Here is a 22756-nt window from a genome sequence, read left to right on the forward strand (position 1 = left end):
GCACAGGAGTCCACCAGTATAAGGCCTATGGGGCTTATTTGGAATCTGGCCGCTGATCTGTCAGTCTGCAAGGGCAGTGGAAGGATTTATTCTGCTGCCCTTGCGGAAGACCGAACGCCATATTTAGACATCTCCACCGGCCATGTAGAGAGCTCTTTGCCTTCAGCAGGGCTGCCGTGATGGTGGCTCCACTGAAGGCACTGAAAGTTTCCTGAGCAGATGCCAGATTTAATATGACTGCTCAGCAAAGGTTTTTGTTTCTTAACTACAGACTCCCAAAGCGGGATCAATAGATGCCTCAGCCAGCCCTAAACCCACCGTTAAACACCCCAGCTAGTCATTAGACAACACCCTCAGAAACTCAAAGCCTAGGTGCAGACAACCTGAGCAGAACCGCAAAAAACACAAGCTAGTAACTAGAGACATTTCGTGCCTGATTCCAATCTTGGTGGATGGGATACTCTGTCACAAACGTGACTGACATCACGTCTGCCATATTACAAGTTCCATAGGATATAATGGAATTTTAATTTGGTTGATGGGATATCTGTCACGTTTTTGACGTAGTAACCCTGTTTGCCAAGATCGGAATCAGGCCGTTAGTCTCTTCCGAAACCTTAAGTCCGCCCTGACACCGTCCATAGGCCATCAGAGACCCTCCAATGATATTATGAAGACCCAATTCATCCATATATACCTCAGCTCACCCTCTATCCACCTTCAAATACCCCTATATGGTCCTTAGACAGTACCAGAGATCTTCAACCTGTCTTCAGGTACCCTCAAATGGTTCTTTGAGACTAACTGGAGACGGAGTGCCTGAATTGAGATGTTCCCAGCTTGACGTCAAACACTCTAGTGAGCCTGAATACATTATCAGAGACCCTCAACTTGCCATCAGTCATCCACAGTTGTTACTTAAGCGCACATGGTCTACTCTCAGAATTTCATGGGTTACCCAAGAACCTACCACCTACTCACCAAAAACATTGGCAAACCCTCAAAGGGCCCTCAGCCGGCCTCCAATTTATCCCATGTACATACTGCTTGTCCTTACACAACTGGCTCACAACAGAGACCCAAGCCCGTGAACATCTCTCACATGTCGTCAAACACCAGGAGACCCTCAGTTAGACTTCTGAGACACCTGCCTGCTTATTAGAAACTATCTGCTCACCTTCAGACACAATTAGCTGGCAATTAGATACCTTCATTCAGCCTTCAGACTCCCAGCTGTTACACCATAATTTCGGCCTCCGTGAGCTTCAGGGACTTGTATTTTGCCCTCGGTCACCAGCAGCTAACACTTCAATATTTTCATCCAACCCTCAGTAGCTCATGGATTTCAATCAGACACCACCCCAGCTCCTTCTTCAACAGCCCGAATCGACACTCAGAAACCCCTTGCCATGCCCTTTGACACCTCCTGCAGGCCGTCATAGAACTTCGCCTGCCCCCAGATACTCTCACTCTCCCTTCACACAACCCCAGGCCACTAAAACACATTAAGGCCGTAAGACATACCGACCCATCCCCAGCCAGCCTTCAGGCACCATCAGCTGGTATTTACACAAACTGCTCTCAGAGGCCAGTGGTTTGACACCTCCAAAATGTCCTCCAGCATGCCCTCATAATCCAGAAGCATCTCCTTAGAGGCCCATAGGCTGTCCCCACCCTCGGCTGGTCCTTAAACAATTCCCTCAGAAACTACTAGTGGGCCTAGCAAGCCCTCAAAGGCCCCTCCACCTACCTCCAGTCACCTCCAGCTTACACTCCTCTTGCATCCCTCAGAAACTTCAAGCCGGCCATCAGAGCTCCACTCAAGACACAACCAGCTGGCCTTCTGGCAGCACTATCCTGCCTTCAGACCCCCCTCCCCCAGTCAACACTCCTTAACTTGTCAAATATGTTCTGACGTTCAATAAAGGGTCACATGCTGCATCCCTACCCAAACCTACATGCAGCTTACCCCCACTGGATAGAGATGACTACTTCATTTTTCTTGTTTGATGACTTTTTGTAGCTGTTTATCTTTGTGTTCAAACTACTGGTTTTACTTGTGACTATTGAAACTCCTGGACATTCTTCACTACAAGGGTTGGATTAGGCTTGAATGGAAACTTGTTAAGTAGAATTTAAATAGAAAGTCTACCAAGAATGGCTTATCTTAATCCACTGTTGCTCTTTATTTTATATTCCAGTAACATGGTGATATAGGTAACTGAAAAACTTGAACATTTCATGCACTGGAAATCAGAAATAACCATTTCCACAATACTGTGGTAGATAAGTGTTGGTGATAAGGTTATATGATAGAGAATGTTGAATGTACTGTCTAGTTACTGTAAGCTAACTATTAAAAAAACAGGACAAAGAAACAAGGATCTTCCTCTTTTGTCCGAACTGTAAAACAATCCTATTCCTCTCATTCCTGACCTATAGGAATTAACTCAAGTCCCTCCTCTAACCATCAACAATTCCTTTTCCAAAGTCCCACTCTCCAGCCCTCTCAGCCTGACCTATCAGCATATATAGCAGATACTTTGTTGAACTGCAGAATACCCCAATCCCAAGACATATATCAATAAAGACCAGAATTTAACAAGCATATTGATCATGTACAACATGAAAACATCAGTTTCCTATATACATAACCACCCCCACCAAAACAAATATGTTCACACAGACAAGCACTTATTGACGTATAAGAGCATCAGTTCAGTTCTACAAAGGTCAGGTCATGATGTAAGTAGTAAAGTATTTTGATGACCTTTGAACTAGACTAACAGTAAATAGAAGGGGTATTACACTGAATAAATGTTCGTAAATGCAGACATCTTATATTCCTGCAGCCTCACTGGGACAGCCTATTTCAATTTCCGAAGCAGTCTCTAGGTTCAAAATGCATGTTGAAGATCCTATGGTGTGAGTTTTTTGGCACCCTCATACATCCAAACGCTTTAAATAAAGCCACAGATCATCGGAATGTAGCCATGGACAGCACAAGGGCGGTGAAGTCCCTAGCTTTTGCCTTGAACTTACAGATCGTTCTCAATAGTAACGTAGGCCTTAACATACTATATTCAACCCTAGTAATGACTCCCAGGTTTTCCTCACCAATTCTGATCATCAAATTGGCCAGTTTCTCTACAGATAATCTTACCTTGCTGTCAACAATTAGATTCCTAATGCATCCTATGAATCCCTTATAGTTTAGTCCGTGATCGGGATGAGATAGCACATCCTTGATGCCTCCAAGCTGCAAAGGCTGGTAAACATTTAGGAATCTGAAAAGAAATTGAATGAAAACAAACGGAAAATGTAACCAAAAGATGAATTTTTCTAACTTTTTCTGAAGCTCCTATTTTTCTGGTGTATTCTCTGAACTTACCTCTCATAACCTGGCGTCTCGCCTGAAACCTCACATGCCACTTGTGCCTCTTGTGACATCCCGACTGCGGAGGCTCTTCCGTCATTCACCACAACACTTGAACAGTGATCGAGAATCATCTGCACCTTCTGAACAACAAAGTTTGTATTAACACGTCCGGTTTGGGAAAAACATATCTCCCCACTCCAAGCAACCCCATTACAATAATTGATAATGTCCTCCAACCCAGCTGGTTTTGTTTCCGACCTTTCGTCCCGCCTCTTTCGTGAAAGCAAATAGACATGGGGGTTCTTCCTAGGATCATAAAATACTTGATTTGCTAACCGAAAAAATCTTCCCATTTGTGTAGCTAGCACCGGTTGAGTAACTGGAGAAAGTTGTAAATCCAACATTGCAGAATTCTCCACTTGTGAAGAATACTCTGATGGAATTACCTTTGAATTATCTCTTAGGTACTTGAAGGTAATTACAATGGAGGATTCTCCACTGGCAAAGAATATTTTTTGGGACAATTTTCCACCTCCACCACAAATCGGATCATTTTCCATTTAACAATATCAACTTTAAATTAGGCCCAAATAATTAAAATAGATGGATTGCCAATATTTTTTCAACCAGCATCAATATCCAATTCTAATTTATTTAATCAATAGTTTTGCAAAGTACTGCACATAACCTTTTGGGCTCTTTACATTGTAGCAGACTTTAGATTGCTCACACTGTGCAAAACAAGCCAGTCTCTAATTTTTTCTAGCTTTAAATTCTATTTGATGAATCTCACCTGATTCTTGACCCAAAATTGGTGTTCAAATGTTTATCCTATTTCTGTGTGGCAGGTTAGTACGAATTATAGTGATAATGATATAATCTGGTTGCGGTGAAAATAAGTAGTACTCTGTCAACTGTTAGGTGTTCAGGATGATAGTAACCAGCATTATACTACACCTCTCCAATCCTGAAATGAATCAGACTGAGACTGTAGCACATACAATATGGCTGGTAGTAGTGGTCTTCAGGCCGCACCTCTTACAGCAAATATAAGTGGAAGTGTCTATAAGTTACACAATAGCAAGTCCAATAATGTTGGTGCTAATATGGTACCCAATATCAGGGATGCCAACACACATGGGTCCAAAAGTTTCTCTGTGTAAACAATGTAGACAAGAATACTAAGCTCTCAACAGCATGTACAGATTACAGTTACCTGGCTTTTGTCTTCAATAAATCACAGACTTGCCACATCTACAAGAATCCTTATTTTATGGACTGTCTTTGTCTGGATTTCTACTGAGTGCTTTGGTATTCTTGTCTACATTGAGACTGTAGTGCCACAGTTGGATACAGACTGGGATGGTAGTAGATTTATTGGTGAAATATATGAGAAAACAGGGTCGTGGAGAATAGGTAAAGGGCTGAGTATTGACCCAAAAAGGTGATGGGTTGAATGCTTGCAAATGTATCAGTCACTGGCATTGGCTTGGCTCAGGGTTGCATTAGAGTCGGGTTTTTGGCCACTGTACCACACAAGACAGTGAGCAATCAAATGAACATTAGTCTTGGTCCTGCCCCGACTTAAACAGTCCAGCCCGAACTAACAAGTCATGTCCGCTCTGAACAGAAACACAAGCAACCCCAGACTGGTTTCAATGACCTCCATGATATACAAGGATGGGATCCTTGGCGGGTTTGTGTGTGAACGTAAATGCGTCTGGAAGAGCGCCTGCACCGACTTACACCAGTAAGCGAAGTGCCTCCTCCTTCACATCTACCTACAGATATTTTTGTTCCATGGAGTACAGTGAGATGACAGTTAGTGGAAGAACAGAGAAAGATGTCCAATAAACCTTCAGTGTCCTGTGTCCCATACCTTTCCATTGCTTGTAATCTGTATGTTGTGCCAGCGACGGTCGGCCACGTTGACGTTTGACGGGAACCGAAGGACTAGTGACCCAGAGCCATGGCTGATCGTTAAAGATGGCGTGCCTCTCTTTAGTTCTATTGGAAAAACAAAGCTTTATTTATCAATCATTATACTTTCGTTTGTGACATTTTAATTTATAGCATAAAAGGTCTGTCTGCTCATAGGTTCTCCGGATTATTTATAGACCTAGCCGGAATAACTTTGCTCTCTGCTGTTTGGAATATTGAACTGTTGTTGGTGCAACTTTTAGGAACAGGTTATGCCCTACGTAATATTCGAGCTTGCATTTTGTTTCAGTTTTGTGCATAATAACTTTGGAAATATGTAAAATAAAACATTTTTTTTTTTTTTTTTTTTAATTCTTTTTTTATTAAACCAATTCGACAATCAGACAGCATATATTCATTGGCAGGCGTAGTCAGTTACAATCGGCCACAAAGTTTACATCTCAATACATATTTCCAACGGAGTCACAGGGTAATTAGGGGGTTACATGAGCCTCATCCGCGGCTAGTCTGCTTGGTGGGGGACACACATTGCCTCTGTAGTGGTTCCAAGATCCCCACACTTTACTCCACTTTCCGGGAAAACCACTAGCCACAAACACCGCCTTTTCCCTCCACATGCACCAGTCTAAATCTTCCTTCCATTTCCCCAGACCGGGTGGCTGTACCGCTCCCCACAATTGCGCGATGTTACGCTTCGCTATCATAAACGCCAGCGTAGCCCACTGTGTAGTGCACACGTTGAGGTCCGTAGGCTCTCAGACATTGAGCAGGCACCTACGCGCCTCTGGGTGGATGTCAACCCCTAGCACAGCCTGCATTACGCGGTGCACACCTCGCCAATACTCTGCTATCCGCCGGCACTCCCAAAGGGTATGGAAAAGGTCCCCAGTTCCCCGCACCCCCGTCTACACTCCCCGCTTTCCGCCCGCCCCATACGAACCAGCCCCGGACCCGTTATGTATGTCATATGCAAAATATTGAGCTGAACCAGCCTAAGCCGGGCCTGTGTTGCTACCACCCTGAGGGAGGAGACTGCCTCCTGCCAGTCTTCGTCGTCAAGTTCAAGGCCTTCCGCATTCCATCTCTCCCTAAGGCGCACCAGCGGATCCTCCCTATTGTTGATTAGCTTCTTATAAATAAGGGAGATGGTTTTCTCTGGGATATGCCCGTCTAGGACCCTAGTCTCCAAGGGTGACGCCTCCGGCAGCGACTCACCCTCTGGGGTCTTTGCCAATAACGCATGCCGGATCTGCAGATACCTGAAGTGCTCGGTGTCTGCCATGCCATATTGCTCCTTGAGGGCAGCGAACGAACCGCGCCCCGTCCCCACATGTCCTTGATCTGCGCGATACCTATAAGATCCCATTTGTCAAAGCCCTTGGATTTCCAAAGACTCCCCAATTTTTCAGAACTCCACAGAGGCGTGGCCTGTGTCAGCTGACCGTCCCATCCCAGATGCTTGTTGACTGCATGCCACACCTGGACTGCGTGGGCAGTAGGGCCTGTCAACGAGAATCTACCCGGCCTAGCATACAGCGCCCTCGTATAATCTCCCCCCGGCATCAGCCACCTATCCATGGCGTACCCGGGATCACTAGGGCTGCCGTGCATCCCATGATTAATCGCCGCCAGCTGGGCCGCCCAATAGTACTTCCGAATGTCAGGGAGACTAATCCCCCCGTCATACCAGTTCAGGGTCAATTTGGTGAATGCAATCCGCGGTCTGCCATCCCATAAAAGCTTCCTTTGGAGGCCCTCAACCTCCTTGAAGTAGGACCCCGGGACCGGGTCCATCGTGTTGTGGAGCACGTACAAGAAACGCGGAAGTGCCATCATTTTGAAGAGGACCGCCCTCCCCAGCATAGAGAGAGGAAGGGACCTCCAACGTGCGACATCCGCTTTAAGCCGCTGCAGGGGCGGATCCAGATTGAAAGCAAAACGCCGCCCCGAATCTAGGGACACATAAATCCCGCGGTAACGGAAGCCATCAGCAGCGATTGTGATTGGGCAACCTGGCGGTATCTCTGGCGGGTCACCTGCCAGCACATAAATGACAGACTTGGACCAATTAACTGTGTACCCGGAATACCTACCAAAGATGGCTAGTAAAATAAAACCTTTAATCTAGGCAGACTGGCATCAATAGTTGGTCATTTTGCAGAAGTCTGTCTCTAGCTGTAAAAGGATGCATGGCTGCAGGATTGCTAATGCCAACAAGAGAGTCAGGGTCAAGATTATAGCGACAGATTGAACTCATGCGTGTTCTGCATTAAGTTGGGGATCCCATGACTTAAGCAGGTGCAGGTCATCAGAGCAAGTAGCCATGGGCGTGAAAGGATAACTAGCAATAGAAAGTGAATTTTCAAGTTCATCAAAGGCAGTTGAAGATGCATATATGTAAAATAAGTCATTTTTGCATGAATAACTTTTTGTGAAGCGTTCAAATGATTTAAAGTGATTTCTAAAATGCTATTTAAAGGGTGTTGTGTAATATAACATTTTCTATAGATACAGAGCAAGGATGCCGCAGGTAGAAAAGAAATGTGCTCTTCATTTTTTCCTTAATAATTTGCGCTGTGGTTCGATTTCAAACGTACACTTAATTAAGAGTCCTGTGGCTGATAGATCTACCGAGGATTGAAATATGTGATGGCTGGGAGATACATTTTCAGTATTTGTTTTCTAGTGGCGAGATGTGCATGCGCGGGTGTGCTTTTAGTTCCATCTGATCGACAACCATTACAGGGGCTTACCATGACATCGGCAATACCTTTGCATTGACATGGCTATTAGTTCAACCTGCATTTCGATGGCTGGTCAAATTTACTCTTCTAACTCAAGAATTGGCAATGGGGGCACGACAGCAAGGTCGAGGTCACAGCAATAAGGGTATGGGCAATATTGGTGTGAAGGTTTGTTGATGTTAAGGCACGTCGAGGTGAAGGCTGCTGATGTGAAGGTGCATCATGCTAGGTACTCCATTGCAAGGTACGGTCGGTGGACCGTTACTAACATTTCAAACGCTATCTTTGTGCTTTACTGAACGTCTCTTTTTCGAAGTGATCATATCAGGTATTTGTAAGCGTGCAAAACGACCTCCCGCCAATTTGAGTTGATATACATGGTGCTCACTTGGGCGTGGTTTAGAAAACCAAAGAAATCACCCACTCAACAAGTTGTTTAGGTTAAACACCTCTAGGTCAAACCAAGGTTATTGGGCGTACCCTGCGAGGACAACCTTTGACTCTAGCCTGATCCATTCTTGTTGCAAGCACTAGGTCAAGACACACAAGTGGGCTAGCGTTTTTATTGGGACAAGTGAGGGATTGCTGGGTGGTAGGACTTTTCTGGATCTCTACAGATTCCAGAAGTTACATCACAGAAATGCAAGGAAAATTTGTGATTTTAGGCAAAGTTTGAGGTTTCCAGGGCATTATGGGTATGAAGAAAGCCGGGTCAGTTGACCATTTCGGCTGAAACATGTCGACCCTATGAGACCAAATCAAGTAATAGTCTATTCTTTCAAGACTATCTGGTCCTTTTAGACATGACACCTGGTCAATCCTTATTAAAGATAGCTTTTTGCCCACGTAGTCATTTTTAGCACACTATCTTATTTTAGCACTGCACTTATGTTTTAGTTTTCTTTTGAGTCTTAACTAATTGGATCACACATTGTGTCAGGAGTCTCTACGATCTGGGATCATTAGGTCGGGCACTCAGCAGAGCCGGCTGGTTCGATAGTGTTGGCCCAGACTTTGACCCCTTAGAGTCTCAAATGACGAAGCTCCGCCTATAAGGGTGGGCTGATGGACTCTTTACTTCTGACACAATGATGTACTGATTATCTGGAGAGGTTCTCTCACTTTGTTCATAGCTTCCTAGTGGCCCTCTTGTTCTGTGTTGTTTGACTTAGTACCTTTTTCTGTTTTTTTCTGTGTACTCTGGGGAACAAAGGTACTTTAGTCGTTAAACTAGTTTCCCCTTGGACCCTTGTATATATGGTGTTTTCGGAACAGGACCACGCCACGAGGCCGGCTCCAACAAGCGTCCCCCCCAGCTGAAGGCAGGGAGAGTCACCCATCTCCTTGGGGGTTCTCCTCGCCGAGGCGGAAGAATCTGGATAGGCCGTCGGCATTGGCGTGGTCGTTGCCGGGCCGGTGCTCTACGGTGAAGTCCATCCCTTGCAGCGAGATGGACCATCGCAACAATTTGGGGTTCTCGCCCCGCATCTGCATTAGCCACCGCAGGGGCCGGTGGTCAGTCTGGACTCGGAAGTGGGTGCCGAAAAGGTAGGGCCGGAGCTTTTTGAGAGCCCATAACACGGCGAAGGCCTCCCGCTCGATGGTGCTCCACCTCTGTTCTCGGGGCAGCAGTCGGCGGCTGATGAAGGCCACAGGTCTGTCGAGGCCCTCGGTGTCCATCTGGGAGAGGACCGCCCCAACCCCGTACTCCGAGGCATCTGTCTGAACCACGAATTCCTTGCCGTAGTCAGGGGCCTGTAGTACAGGGGCAGCGCACATTGCCGCCTTGAGGGTTTCAAAAGCGGTCTGACAGCGGGGTGTCCAGTGCACCGTCTTGGGCTGCTTTTTGGAAGTGAGCTCCGTGAGGGGGCCCACAATACTGCCATAGTCTTTGATAAATCGCCGGTAGTAGCCTGTGAGGCCTAAGAAGGCCTGGACAGCTGTTTGGGTGGCGGGGGGCTCCCACGCCTGGATGGCATCGACCTTCAACGGGAGGGGCGCCACCTGGCCACTCCCCACCTGATGGCCCAGATAGGTCACTGATCCTTGACCGATCTGGCACTTGCTGGCCTTAATCGTGAGCCCGGCCCTGGAGAGCGGCCAGGACTTCTCTGAGGTGTCCTAGGTGCGCGGCCCAGTGGTTGCTGAAGACTGCAATGTCGTCTAAGTAGGCCGCGCTGTAGGCTTCTAGTCCGGCCAGGACCTTGTTCACCAGTCTCTGGAAGGTCGCTGGGGCGTTCTTCATACCGAAGGGCATCACCCGAAAGTGGTAGTGCCCATCGGGGGTGGAGAAGGCGGATCGTTCCTGGGCGCCGGGGGTGAGCCTGATCTGCCAGTACCCAGCGGTGAGATCAAAAGTGCTTAGGTAGCGGGCGGCCCCTAAGCGGTCGATCAGCTCGTCTGCCCGTGGCAGGGGGTGGGCATCGGTCCTGGTGACTGCGTTTAGGCCCCTGTAGTCCACACAAAATCTGAGTTCCGGGGGGTGCCGGGGGCGGCGGCCTTCGGCACCAAGACCACAGGGCTGGCCCACGGGCTGTCGGATGGCTCGATGACTCCGAGGGCGAGCATCTTGGAGACCTCCATTTGTATGCAGGCTCGGACTCGGTCGGGCACTCTGTAGGCGCGGTGTCGCACAGGGGGGCTGTCCCCGGTATCCACATCGTGGACGCACCAGGGGGTCACCCCGGGCGTGAGAGAGAAGAGGGCAGCGAAGGGTTGCAGCAGCTGCTGGCAGTCATGGCGCTGTTCTGGGGTCAGGGTGGTGGAGAGTTTGACGCCCTCCATGGAGCCGTCTTGATCCGAGGACCCCAGGGGGTCGGGTAGGGGCTCGGAGTCGCTTTCGCCCCCATCGTCGGTAGCCAGCAGCAGGCTTAGTTCGGTTCGGGCAAAGTGAGGCTTGAGCCGGTTGGCGTGTAGGACCCGGAGGGGGTTCCTTGGGGACTCCATGTCGACCAAGTAGGTGACGGGGCTCTTCTTCTCAACCACCTTGAAGGGCCCGGTCCATTTGTCCTGAAGGGCGCAGGGGTCCACGGGCGACATGACCCAGACTTGCTGGCCCGGCTCGAACTCTATGGTCGAGGCATTTTCGTCATAACAGCGTTTCATGTCTTCTTGGCTGGCTTCGAGGTTGGCTTTTGCCAGGGCCCGGAACTTCCGAGTCTGGTTCAGCAGGGTCATGAGGTACCTGTAGACGTCGGGGGGGGCATCTTGGACGCTCGCCTCCCAGCCCTCTTTGACCAGGCTGAGGGCCCCCCGGACGGGGTGCCCATACAACAGTTCGAAGGGGCTGAAGCCCAGGGATTTCTGTGGAACCTCTCGATAGGCGAACAGGAGGCATGGCAGCAGGACGTCCCATCTCCTCCTCAGGGGCTCTTCCAGGCCCTTGATCATTCCTTTCAAGGTTCTGTTGAACCGCTCGACCAGTCCGTTCCCCTGGGGGTGGTAAGGGGTGGTGAACTTGTAGGTGACCCCACATTGCTGCCAGAGGGATCTCATGTATTTCGAGATGAAGTTCGTACCCCTGTCGCTCACCACTTCTCGGGGGAACCCCACCCTGGAGAAGATGCCCATCAGGGCCCGGCCCACCACTGGCGCTGTCACAGTTCGGAGGGGGATGGCCTCTGGGTATCGGGTGGCGTGGTCGACCAGTACCAGGATGAAGCGGCGGCCCAGGGTGGTTCGGGGGTCGAGGGGCCCCACGATGTCGATCCCTACCCGTTCGAACGGGGTGTGGACGGCTGGAAATGGTTGGAGGGGGGCCTTGACTCGACCCCCAGTCTTCCCGCTGGCTTGGCAGGTCTGGCAGGACCGGCAGTGTTGGTCCACGTCTCTCCGCATTCGGGGCCAATAAAAATGGGTCACCAAGCGGCTGTAGGTCTTGTCTCGCCCGAGGTGTCCGGCGAGGGGCACGTCATGCGCCAGGTTCAGGAGGAACTCTTGGAATCGGAGGGGAACCACCAACACACGGCCGGCTCCTAGGCGACTTTCTGTTCGCTATATAACAAGTCATTGTCCCAATAGATCCAGTGGGTTCCCGTGGGGTCCCCCGTGGCCTGGGCGGCCGCTTGCTGTCGGGGCCCCCTCGAGGGACGGGCAGGCCTTCTGTTCTTGTTGGAACTGTTCGCGGGTTGGGCCCCCGTCATGGCGCCACTGGGCCAGCTCGGGGATCTCGCTGAGGGAGGCGGCCTCGACGGGGGAAAGTTCGGATGGCCCGGCCTCATCGTCAGGCTCCTCCGTGCCGGAGGAGGGTAGCAGTTCTGGACCCGCAGGCTCGACGGGGGCCGCTGCAGCGGCTGGTTGGGCGGTCATGGACCGGGTGGTGGCGCAGGCCCATTCGGGCAGCCCTAGCATCCCCAGATGCTCTCGGCGCTCCACCTGGGCCAGGGGGAGCTCTCCAGGTCGTTCCCCAGGAGGCAGTCCACTGGAGCGTCGTCGCGGACAGTTACTTTCAGGGTGCCTGATACTCCTCCCCACTCGAAGGGGATCCGGGCCATCCGGCACATGCTTTCGGTGTTGTCCGCGGTCCGGACAGGGCATAGGACATGCGGCAGGATCTGTTCGGGGGTCACCAGGTGGCAGCGGACAGCGGCCCCAGTGTCACGGAGGGCTTCGGCCCGTTGCCCATTGATGGTGACCCACTGCTGGTACTTCTGGGTGTTGCTCGGGATGGGGGCTCGGGGCACCATTTCTCGGGTGCCCAGGCATACGAGGGACATGGCAGCCGGTTCCCACTCGGGGGACCCGACGTCACGGTTTCCCTCCTCCTCTTCTCCTTCCACCAGGGCTGCGGCGGCTATTTGTCGGGGAGGGGGCCCAGCGGTCCCGTTTCGTCGGTTCACGGGGCAGGCCGCATAGTGGCCTGTCTGTTGGCAGCCGAAGCAGGTCACTGTTGGTCGGGGTCCTGGCCTGGCGATGGGGGTCCCCCTACGGACCAGGGTCGGGGACGTGTGGTTGGCGGCTTGGCCTCGTGGCGGGCTTCGGGGCGGCCCGACCGGGAATTCTCGTCTGCGGTGGGACCCTCCTCCTCCGCCCCGCTGGCGAGGAGGTCCCGTGGTACTCCATTGGTAGTCCCCCACGGGGTTCCGGGGGACCCGGGTGTTGACCCATCGGTCGGCTTCGGCGGCGAGCTTCCGGGGCTCGGTCAGTTTGCTGTCAAGGAGGTGTTGCCTTAGTTCGACAAAGCAGTTGTTGGCGAGGTGCTCCCAGACAATGAGGTCGAACAGTTCGTTGTACGAGGTGACCTTGCTCCCTCTTATCCACCCTTTAAAGGCTCTACTGAAGAAGTCCACGTATTCGACCCATGTGGTACCGGGAGCTTCTTGCAGTCCCGGAAGCGCTGCCGGTACATCTCGGCTGATAGTCCGTAGCGGGTGAGTAGGGCCTCTTTCATGTGGTCGTACGAGGTCATCACCGCGTCGGGGAGTTGCAGCAGAGTATCCCGGCCCTCGCTGAGGAACCTCCCCCATAGGCCGGCACCCCAATCCTTCCGGGGTACCCGGTGGGAGGTCATGGCTACCTCGTATGCTCGGAACCATTGCTGGATGTCGTTGTTTTTATAGTACTCCTTGACAACATCCTTGGGGATATGAACCTTTGGCTCGGTCAGTGGCAGAGCGTCCCGGGATCCGGGGGTGCTGGTCTCCCCCGTTTTCGATTTTAGTTCGAGTTCCTTGAGGCCCCTCTCGTGCTCGAGGGTTAGCCGTTTCTCTTCTAGTTCTCGATGCCGTTTCTTTTCTTCGATTTCCTCCTGCAGCCGTAGTTGCTCCAAGGCCAACTTTTTCTCCGCCAGCAGGAGTTCACCGTCCAGCCGGAGTCGTGCGAGTTCCAATTCGTGTGTCCGGACCCTCTCCCGTTCTCGCATTTCTTCGTGGGGTAGGCCGGCTTCCGGGATGCTTCGTCCCCCATCTGCCAGGGTCATGGTCGGCGGCAGGTTTTCGTCCCAGGCCGAGGTCCCTTCGCCTTGGGGTGGAGTGGCCTCGGATTCTGCCCAAGCTTTCAGGGCTTTCTGCATTTCTTCCTTGGTGCCCAATCCTGTGGTTGGGATCCCTTTGTCCTTGCAGAATTGTTTCAATTCTTTGTGGGTGTATTCTTCCAACCTTTCTTGCTGGAAGGTTGCGGCCACGGTTGTTTCTTGGCTGCTCATGGTTCTCTTTCTTTTTCCGTCTGGTTAGGCAGCGGGTGCGTTACTTGCCTGTACGATTGCGTCTGGCTCGGATCCCGTCGCTGGCCACCAAATGTTGGAGGGAAGACCACCGAGGAGTCAGGGGACCCACTCCGAGGCACCTTCCTACCGCAAAGTTATAGCCGAGCGCCGCTGAGAAGCCTCTTAGGAGAGGTCCTTCTCCTATGATCGTACTAGGCCCAGTAACACCACCACACAGGACTCCGTATCAGTTGCTTATCTAGGTACTTTATCAATAGTAGCACTTTCGAAATATTTACAGGGGGATCGAGAGATCCAGAAAGAGTCTCAATGTCTTTGTAGGGACAGGGTAGCGGGACAGTCTTAGTACCAGCCTGGTACGGGGAAGCTCTGCGCCAGACCTTGCGTTAGGCCGAAGGTGGCTCCGAGGATCGGAGCGGCAGGTGCTGGTCTCAAAGCAGCTCGGACGTGGAGAGCCGCGACGGTGTCTGCAGGGCTCGGGTGGTAGTTCCGCTTGGGTCGAGCCGCGACGAGGTCAGCTTGGCTCTGATGGCAAGTTCAACAAGGTCGAGCCGCGACACAGTCAGCAGGGCTCCGGTGGTAGGTCCGCTTCGGTCGAGCCGCGACGAGGTCAGCTGGGCTCTGATGGCAAGTTCAACAAGGTCGGGCCGCGACAGCGTCAGCAGGGCCCCAAAGGTTCGTGAAGGTCTTTAAGCACGGTGGAGCCGCGACGTAGTCAGCAGGGCTCAGAGCGTGGTTCCAGGATGAGTCTTTCTCCGTAGGGTCAGCCGCGATCCGATCAGCAGGGCTCTTGACTCCGGGATACAACTGCTGTCCTGTTGCAGGGTCACCCCAGATATAGGTCTGGAGCCCTTTGATGTCCGGACCCTTGCGCCCGGGGGGGCGGAGAGGCCGGGTCGGGAGCGGCCAGACGCTCAGCAGGAGAGGCGCCAGGCCCAGGAGAGCTGGGGGGCGATCGCACCTAGGTGTGGGAGGATGGTTGGGGGTCCCATCGATACTGCCCTCCGCCGGGAGTGGGGAAGTGTTCACGTGGTACCCTGTAGTGAATCAGCCACTTTTGTGGTCTGACACCCTATGATGACCCTCAACCACCACCATTCTGTACTGACTTAAGTGTGTTATGTTACCTTAGCCTTAATGTAGGATGGGTTTGCATATGCCTGCATTTCTTCTGTCTTTTAGTGGAATAGTCTTTCCAAGAATAGAAGGTATGGGATGTTGAGGTGCAGTCTTGTGGGTGGTGGTGCACACATGTGCTCAATGTTGTATACTGAGGGATTAAGTGTATAATGTTATATGGGTTAGGTGAATTATGACTTTGACCTATTGGCTTTGACGTAGTCTAATGTCATTCTGCCTTCTGACTTTACCTTGCTTCAAACTTTTCTGTGTGCACAGTGGTGCTTGTAAGTTGTGTGGATGAGAATTATAGGTGCGGACTATTGCCTTTGACAGGGCCTCATGTCTGACTCTGCCTTGCTGCTGCGTGCACAGCCGTGCTTGCAAGTTGTTTGGGTTATTCACATTCAAGGTCTTGGTGTTTTCCTGAGCGATTGTTTTTGTTTAGTGTACTGTGAAAGGCCTTGTGAGAGCTTCGTCAAGACAGAGGCTGGAAGAAGTGCGAATGGAGGAAGAGACTTGAGAGCTCCTTACTGCCATGGAGATGCTTGCTTGGAACTTGGCCAGTTCTGGTAAAATTCCTCTGGCGGTGGGAGGAGGTCTTTCACGAATCTTCTAGTGTGTTTATAGCTGAGGGTTGCAGGCTGAGAAACTGGGAGTTTGTATTCCGAGCGAGGGCAGACGTGTCTATCTCGGATTGAACCCTGGCTTGCTGAGCTCTGATCCCCGGCTGTAATTCCCCCAGTCAGAAGTGGGCAGTGTATGCACCAGGTGATGTATTGAGTTGTGTGGTTCTTTAATCATTGGAGGTGTTTTCTTTATGGTGTGGGAGGTGCACATCCAGAGTACTCCTCTGCTCTCTATATATGTATATCTTTCTGATCTCTTGCAGGACGTCCAGTGTACCTTATCTTATATCAGTTATTGCTTGTTTATTAATCAGTATTATAGTTTGCTCAGTTATTGATTCATGCCTTTAGATTATAAGTTTGCTACATATATTTGAATCTTATGCATTTGGTATCTGAGACAGCTTTTGTTTAGAGAGTATTATATAATAAACCCCAAGCCTTATTCTAAAAGTGATAGTGTCTTTGCATTTTGTTATATGCCTCCCAGGTGGGAGTGCAGGGATTGGGTGTGGCTTATTGGTGAGAACCTATATTCAAAACATTTTGGCGTAGTCGGCAGGATCTGAACATTGATTTAAAAGGGGAAGAAATGTTTTTTTTTTTGTTTAGAAATTGAAAGCAGACCTTTAGATATCAATTGATTTATTTGCATGGGGGTAGCCCATATGATGTGCTGGCTCGTGAAGTGAGCTAATTGTGCTGAGTTAGAATTGGTGTGTGTGTGTGTTTAAGTGTGTTTTGTAAAAAGTGCTTATAAATAGCTTGCTACGTGAGGCAGAAAGGGCTGGCTCCCTTTCAAGTGTTTGTTAAGGAATGCATATAAAATGTTTTCAGTTGCAAAGTGAATGTAAGATATCAAAGCATAACTCTGAAACGTGGGACTCCCTTGAGATTCCAGACTCCGGAGTTGCGATGCAGGGTGTTAATCAGAGGGAGATTAATTACATTTTAGACAGAGACAGCGGTGTTATTTTAAATGTGTTCGTTAATATGCATCAAACATGTGAGCATTTGCTAAAAGATCGTAGTGAGTTGAAAACAGAGCTAGTTGATGCCCAGTTTGAAAATAGATCTTTGAAGACAGAATTAAACGTGTACCAGGCTGTGAAGCGGTTTACTTTGACCTGCCAGAATGATTCAGATGTGCCAGGAAGGAATGTGCAGGAAAGTGAACAGACTAATGTTTTAGGCTTAACGATCACCGGTTGCGGACATAAATTAGACATGACAGTGAATGATACATTTTGCTTCGAAAGAAAAATGCAACAATATGATTTTGAATGTGAACAGCAGATTGTGTACAATGATTACAGGAAAGTGCAGGGAAATGAAAAGTTACTTTTAAATTCAGATGCTGGACAAATGTTGTGCTTTTGCGCACCAACAGATACTGGACAGAACAGAGTTAGAGAAAATGTGGTTTGCCTATGGGAGATTGCAATGGTTATTAAGTGGCATGTACAGACAGAAAAACAGTTTGCACAGGATTTGATAGAAAGTCTTGAAGTGGAGTTTGAAACACAAGATTTCCCAGTGAAGGTGCCCTATGTTATAAAGGAAATTAATTTGAAACAGTACAGAATGCCAGATGGGCGTGAAGGGATCAGTGAGATCATTCAGGGCTTGACAGGTTGAGGTGGTGACAATACTTGGCGCATGACAGTTGATTATTATTAACTGAACAAATATATACCTTCTTTGACTGATGCTGTCCCAGATATTGTTACAGAAGTAGCATGGGACTTGATATGTGACTTTTTATATTGCCAATGCTTTTTTCTTTTTGATATGTCAAGAGCAGTTTAGTTTTTTGTTTTCATGTGGTGATAGACTAATGACAATAAGAATTTGCTTGAATTAGTTAGACAGAATGGGGGAGCATTTTCAGATTAAAGAATGTGAAGTCTTGCTGGAGGTAAGGAGAGGTTAAAGCTGTTTTTCCTCTCAGACATGTAACGAGTTGTTCTGGGAGTGGGTCATTTGAAAGCGTCTTTGAGACTGATGTTTGGGAGGCTTGCAGTGAGATCATCCAGCAACGCTGAGAAGAGCTCAGGCTTTCTGTGATGACTTAGGAGGAATTCCTACGGGAGGGGTCATCCCAGCTCCTCTCCCCAGTAGAGAGAGTCACAGAGCAGATAGGTACAGATGAAAGTTGGCAGCAGGAGTTCAGAGCACGTTGACCTTGAAGAGATAAGGTGTGAGCTAGAGACAGCTGGAGAAATCTCTGCTTGTTATGTTTGGCAAGGGGCCATTTAGTGTCCGCAGAGATTTGTGAAGGGGGGCAGCACTTGTGAGGGGTGCAGTGAGAGAAGTGAGAGAAGGAGACTGCCCCAGCCCTTCTTGCTGTGTATAGAAAAAGAGAGATTTTACCAAGAATTCAGAGGCTAAAGCGTTGGTAGTATTCTTAGACAATTCCCCAGAGCTAGAAGATAGCTATGTAAAAATGAAAGTGTGCTTTTGAAAAATGTTTTTTGCTAGAAGAGTGATGCTTGTTTCTTTTTCAGATTCGCCCAGTTCTCTGCGTGTGAGTGGGACTCCCTTCTCCCGTGTGAGTGGGGCCCTCCCTCTCCCCTCTCCCCTCTCCCCTCCCCCCCCCCCCAAGCCTGGAGTGATCGTCAGAACAGATGGTGGCGGCTGATGCCTGTGGCTAACCAGACTGGATGGGGTCCTCCCTTGTCAAGGAGATACAGATATATACCGGAGAACATGATGGACTGCTTCTTTCCAAGCAAAGAGGGATCAGCAGTGTGTGGAACTGTTTCCGTCACGTGAGGTCGACCTTACATATATGAAGGCTGTGTGTCTTTCACACAGGGTACCTGCCTGTGTGGCAGCAAAGACAAAACAAATGAGAGAACTACAGGATGTGCTTTGCCAGAACTGTTTTATCAACGTGAAGTTCAGATGCGATGGGAGACGGCTGTGTGTTTTTTCACACAGAAGGACTGTTTTTGATTTTAGAGAGAAAAAACTGAGAGACGCTTAGCTGCAATCAGAGTAGATATTTTCTGAGTTAGTAACTGAACAGTAATAACCTGTAGCTGTTGCTACAATATATGAGTTTGGCAGTAGAGTTTCCAGTTTAACAATTAGAGGCATTAGGAGCATTCAAAAGCTTGATTCATTTATTTTGTGTATTCATTTAAACATGTATCCAGATATCTATGAGCAATTTCTAGATGCACCTGAGTTATTGCTTTTACATGTATTTAGAGAATGCAGACTTTATTTGCTCTAAAGTGATTATCATATACTTTTGATGAGTTTTTCAGTTTTGCAATGGAGCATTTCGATCATAGTTGCTTTTTAGTCATGATTTGTTTTGAATTATATATTTTTGTGTAGCGACTTCAAAACATGAGTTGCTGTTTCAACATGTGCTTTTTAGTAATTGTGACTTTTAATTTAGAAATGTGGTTTTAAATGATTTTGCTTTCAATTGAGATATGCAGTGCTTTAATGATAGTTTTGTTTTTCAGTTATGATATACAGTTGCTATTTGCTTTGCAATGATTTAAGAAATGCAGTGCTTCATTAGATTTTGTTTTTGACATATGTGAATGGTGATGATCAAGGGTCATGGGGTGCAATGTAGTGAATCAGCCACTTTTGTGGTCTGACACCCTATGATGACCCTCAACCACCACCATTCTGTACTGACTTAAGTGTGTTATGTTACCTTAGCCTTAATGTAGGATGGGTTTGCATATGCCTGCATTTCTTCTGTCTTTTAGTGGAATAGTCTTTCCAAGAATAGAAGGTATGGGATGTTGAGGTGCAGTCTTGTGGGTGGTGGTGCACACATGTGCTCAATGTTGTATACTGAGGGATTAAGTGTATAATGTTATATGGGTTAGGTGAATTATGACTTTGACCTATTGGCTTTGACGTAGTCTAATGTCATTCTGCCTTCTGACTTTACCTTGCTTCAAACTTTTCTGTGTGCCCAGTGGTGCTTGTAAGTTGTGTGGATGAGAATTATAGGTGCGGACTATTGCCTTTGACAGGGCCTCATGTCTGACTCTGCCTTGCTGCTGCGTGCACAGCCGTGCTTGCAAGTTGTTTGGGTTATTCACATTCAAGGTCTTGGTGTTTTCCTGAGCGATTGTTTTTGTTTAGTGTACTGTGAAAGGCCTTGTGAGAGCTTCGTCAAGACAGAGGCTGGAAGAAGTGCGAATGGAGGAAGAGACTTGAGAGCTCCTTACTGCCATGGAGATGCTTGCTTGGAACTTGGCCAGTTCTGGTAAAATTCCTCTGGCGGTGGGAGGAGGTCTTTCACGAATCTTCTAGTGTGTTTATAGCTGAGGGTTGCAGGCTGAGAAACTGGGAGTTTGGATTCCGAGCGAGGGCAGACGTGTCTATCTCGGATTGAACCCTGGCTTGCTGAGCTCTGATCCCCGGCTTTAATTCCCCCAGTCAGAAGTGGGCAGTGTATGCACCAGGTGATGTATTGAGTTGTGTGGTTCTTTAATCATTGGAGGTGTTTTCTTTGTGGTGTGGGAGGTGCACATCCAGAGTACTCCTCTGCTCTCTATATATGTATATCTTTCTGATCTCTTGCAGGACGTCCAGTGTACCTTATCTTATATCAGTTATTGCTTGTTTATTAATCAGTATTATAGTTTGCTCAGTTATTGATTCATGCCTTTAGATTATAAGTTTGCTACATATATTTGAATCTTATGCATTTGGTATCTGAGACAGCTTTTGTTTAGAGAGTATTATATAATAAACCCCAAGCCTTATTCTAAAAGTGATAGAGTCTTTGCATTTTGTTATATGCCTCCCAGGTGGGAGTGCAGGGATTGGGTGTGGCTTATTGGTGAGAAGCTATATTCAAAACATTTCCCCTGGCCAGTTGTTGGTGCCTTGATGTCGGGGCCTGCTGGGGCCGAGGCCGGGTTGAGCGGGGTCACGTAGGCTGGTGCGCAGAGTCACGTACAATCCAAAATGGAGGAGCCCCGAGGTGCAGGGGACCTCGTGCGGCTTGGCGAGGGGGAACAGGACCACGCCACGAGGCCGGCTCCAACAATATTTTTCAGATGCTTACAGATATTACGCACATTCCCATATCCCCGGAACCCGTGCTTTTATTATTTGTCTCATCCCATGCCACTTGAATGGCCAATGAGAGCGTTCAGTGTCTGCTCTATATTGGCATTACTGGGGCTCGTAGCCTTGCAGAGTGGAGAATAGGGGAGATCCCTTCTTTGGGACACTGGCAGGCCAAAATGCAAAAACAATGGTATTTGAGGAGGCGGACGCCAGAAGGGTGGGGCGCTTCTCATAATTCACTGCAATATAGGCTAGTCTGCAGTCTGAACAAGCTTTACATCGCTGGCAAAGGGTAAATATTGTTGCTACTAACTGCATATTAATTGATGGTTTGAGCTGCTGATTTCTTGAAGCAGATTACACAGTCATTTAGGATGCATAGATGTATGTAGACTTTTTGTTTTGAGCTATATTTTTGCACTGGACATTTACTTGATCCGTAACAAATGTTACAATTCTAAAGTTGTCTGTCTTCAGGAGTTATACCATATGAGTTTGCACTATGAATTGCACTTGACACTTTTACGTCAGCACTTTATATCGAATATATGGTGTATGTGATGTGATTCAATGGAGATTTATTTATGTATTTTGTATCAGTACCAAAATATTTGCTTCTGTTTTCTCATCTTTTTCATGTTATGGCTAGGAACTGCCGTTCATGACGGAATATGCCATGTGCCAAACTCTAAATAAAGCCCCTTAGTGTTCGAGTGCTATGCTTGAGAGGATGTTTGTTGTTTAGAGTGTCAGAGCCATGATAATGTAAAATAAAGTACCTGGTGTACCACACGTAGGTCCCTGCCATATGGCGGTACCTACCTGATGTGCTGGCAGCCCCAGTCCTTGTTTCTAGGCTTACTTGAAAAGTATACTTGTCTCGGGTTTGCTGAGGAGCAGGTAGCAAGATTGTGCTCGAATGACAGGTCTAAAATCCAATTAAAAAGACTGAGGCCAGGGACCATAAAATGAGTCCCATCACATATCACTGGTCTACCCCCTGCTTTCCCAAACCTGAGTTCTGAAATAGGCTGTCTACTCAGAAAGAATCATGATTTGGCTAGAGATGATGGATTGCTTTATCAATAGAAATTGCAGAGGTCTAAAAGTTCGGGGATGAAAACTCTTAGATGAGTGTGGAAACCTAGGGCAGATGGGGCATCCAGCTCATAGATTCCACAAGTGGTGTCTATATTATGACTAGAGGCTGTAATACGCGGCTGTCCTACAGACCGAAAAGGTAGCCATTTGTGGAAAGCCAGAAAGGCTGACTTTGCTTTGGAAATTGGTGTTAAATCAACGGGCATGCCAAAATGACCTAAAAGCATGACACCTGTACAGTTCTTAATTTGTGCTGGTGGTAGGCCTTGGCACTCATTTTTGGGGACCAGGTGTGATTATTCACCTTTAAACTTTTGACCCAGAGCAAGACAGAGAAAGGCAAACAAAGGAGAACGAAGGATGAAGAGAAAGATTGAAAATAGTGATGAAGCGAGAAAGCAGGGATCAGAAAGTACTTGCAAGAGTGGGACAGACAGGAAGGATAGAGTGGTGCGGGAAAAAGACAAAGGCAGTCTTGCTATCTTGGCACCCAACAGCCCTACAGAACAAATTAAGCACTGCGTCTGCATCAGGCGTGTCACTGATGTCTTTCTTTAGTTGCTGCAGTCATCACACAAGTCTGCATTTAGACTGTGACATTAATCTGAGCATTTGTTGGAAT

General features: G+C 48.5%; 1 protein-coding gene and 1 long non-coding RNA gene across 3 annotated transcripts in view; one reads left to right on the top strand and one right to left on the bottom strand.

The window, feature by feature from the left end:
- The window catches only part of LOC146831025 (uncharacterized), a 226232-nt gene extending 205501 nt beyond the window's left edge, over positions 1-20731 (top strand). For both annotated transcript variants that reach the window (XR_014961515.1, XR_014961514.1), the window contains one exon: positions 18483-20731. This is a non-coding gene — a long non-coding RNA (uncharacterized LOC146831025). The remainder of the gene's footprint in view (positions 1-18482) is intronic.
- Positions 1-22756, bottom strand: part of LOC146831027 (neural-cadherin-like) — a 473840-nt gene that overhangs the window by 33370 nt on the left and 417714 nt on the right. The window contains exons 24-26 of the mRNA XM_085605228.1: positions 5259-5386; positions 3392-3519; positions 3164-3287 (exon numbers count right to left, since the gene is read on the bottom strand). Coding sequence (XP_085461354.1) covers positions 3164-3287; positions 3392-3519; positions 5259-5386 — 380 coding nt within the window. The remainder of the gene's footprint in view (positions 1-3163; positions 3288-3391; positions 3520-5258; positions 5387-22756) is intronic.

The sequence above is a fragment of the Triturus cristatus genome, chromosome 5_1 (genome assembly GCF_964204655.1).
Source record: "Triturus cristatus chromosome 5_1, aTriCri1.1, whole genome shotgun sequence".
Taxonomy (NCBI): Eukaryota; Metazoa; Chordata; class Amphibia; order Caudata; family Salamandridae; genus Triturus; species Triturus cristatus.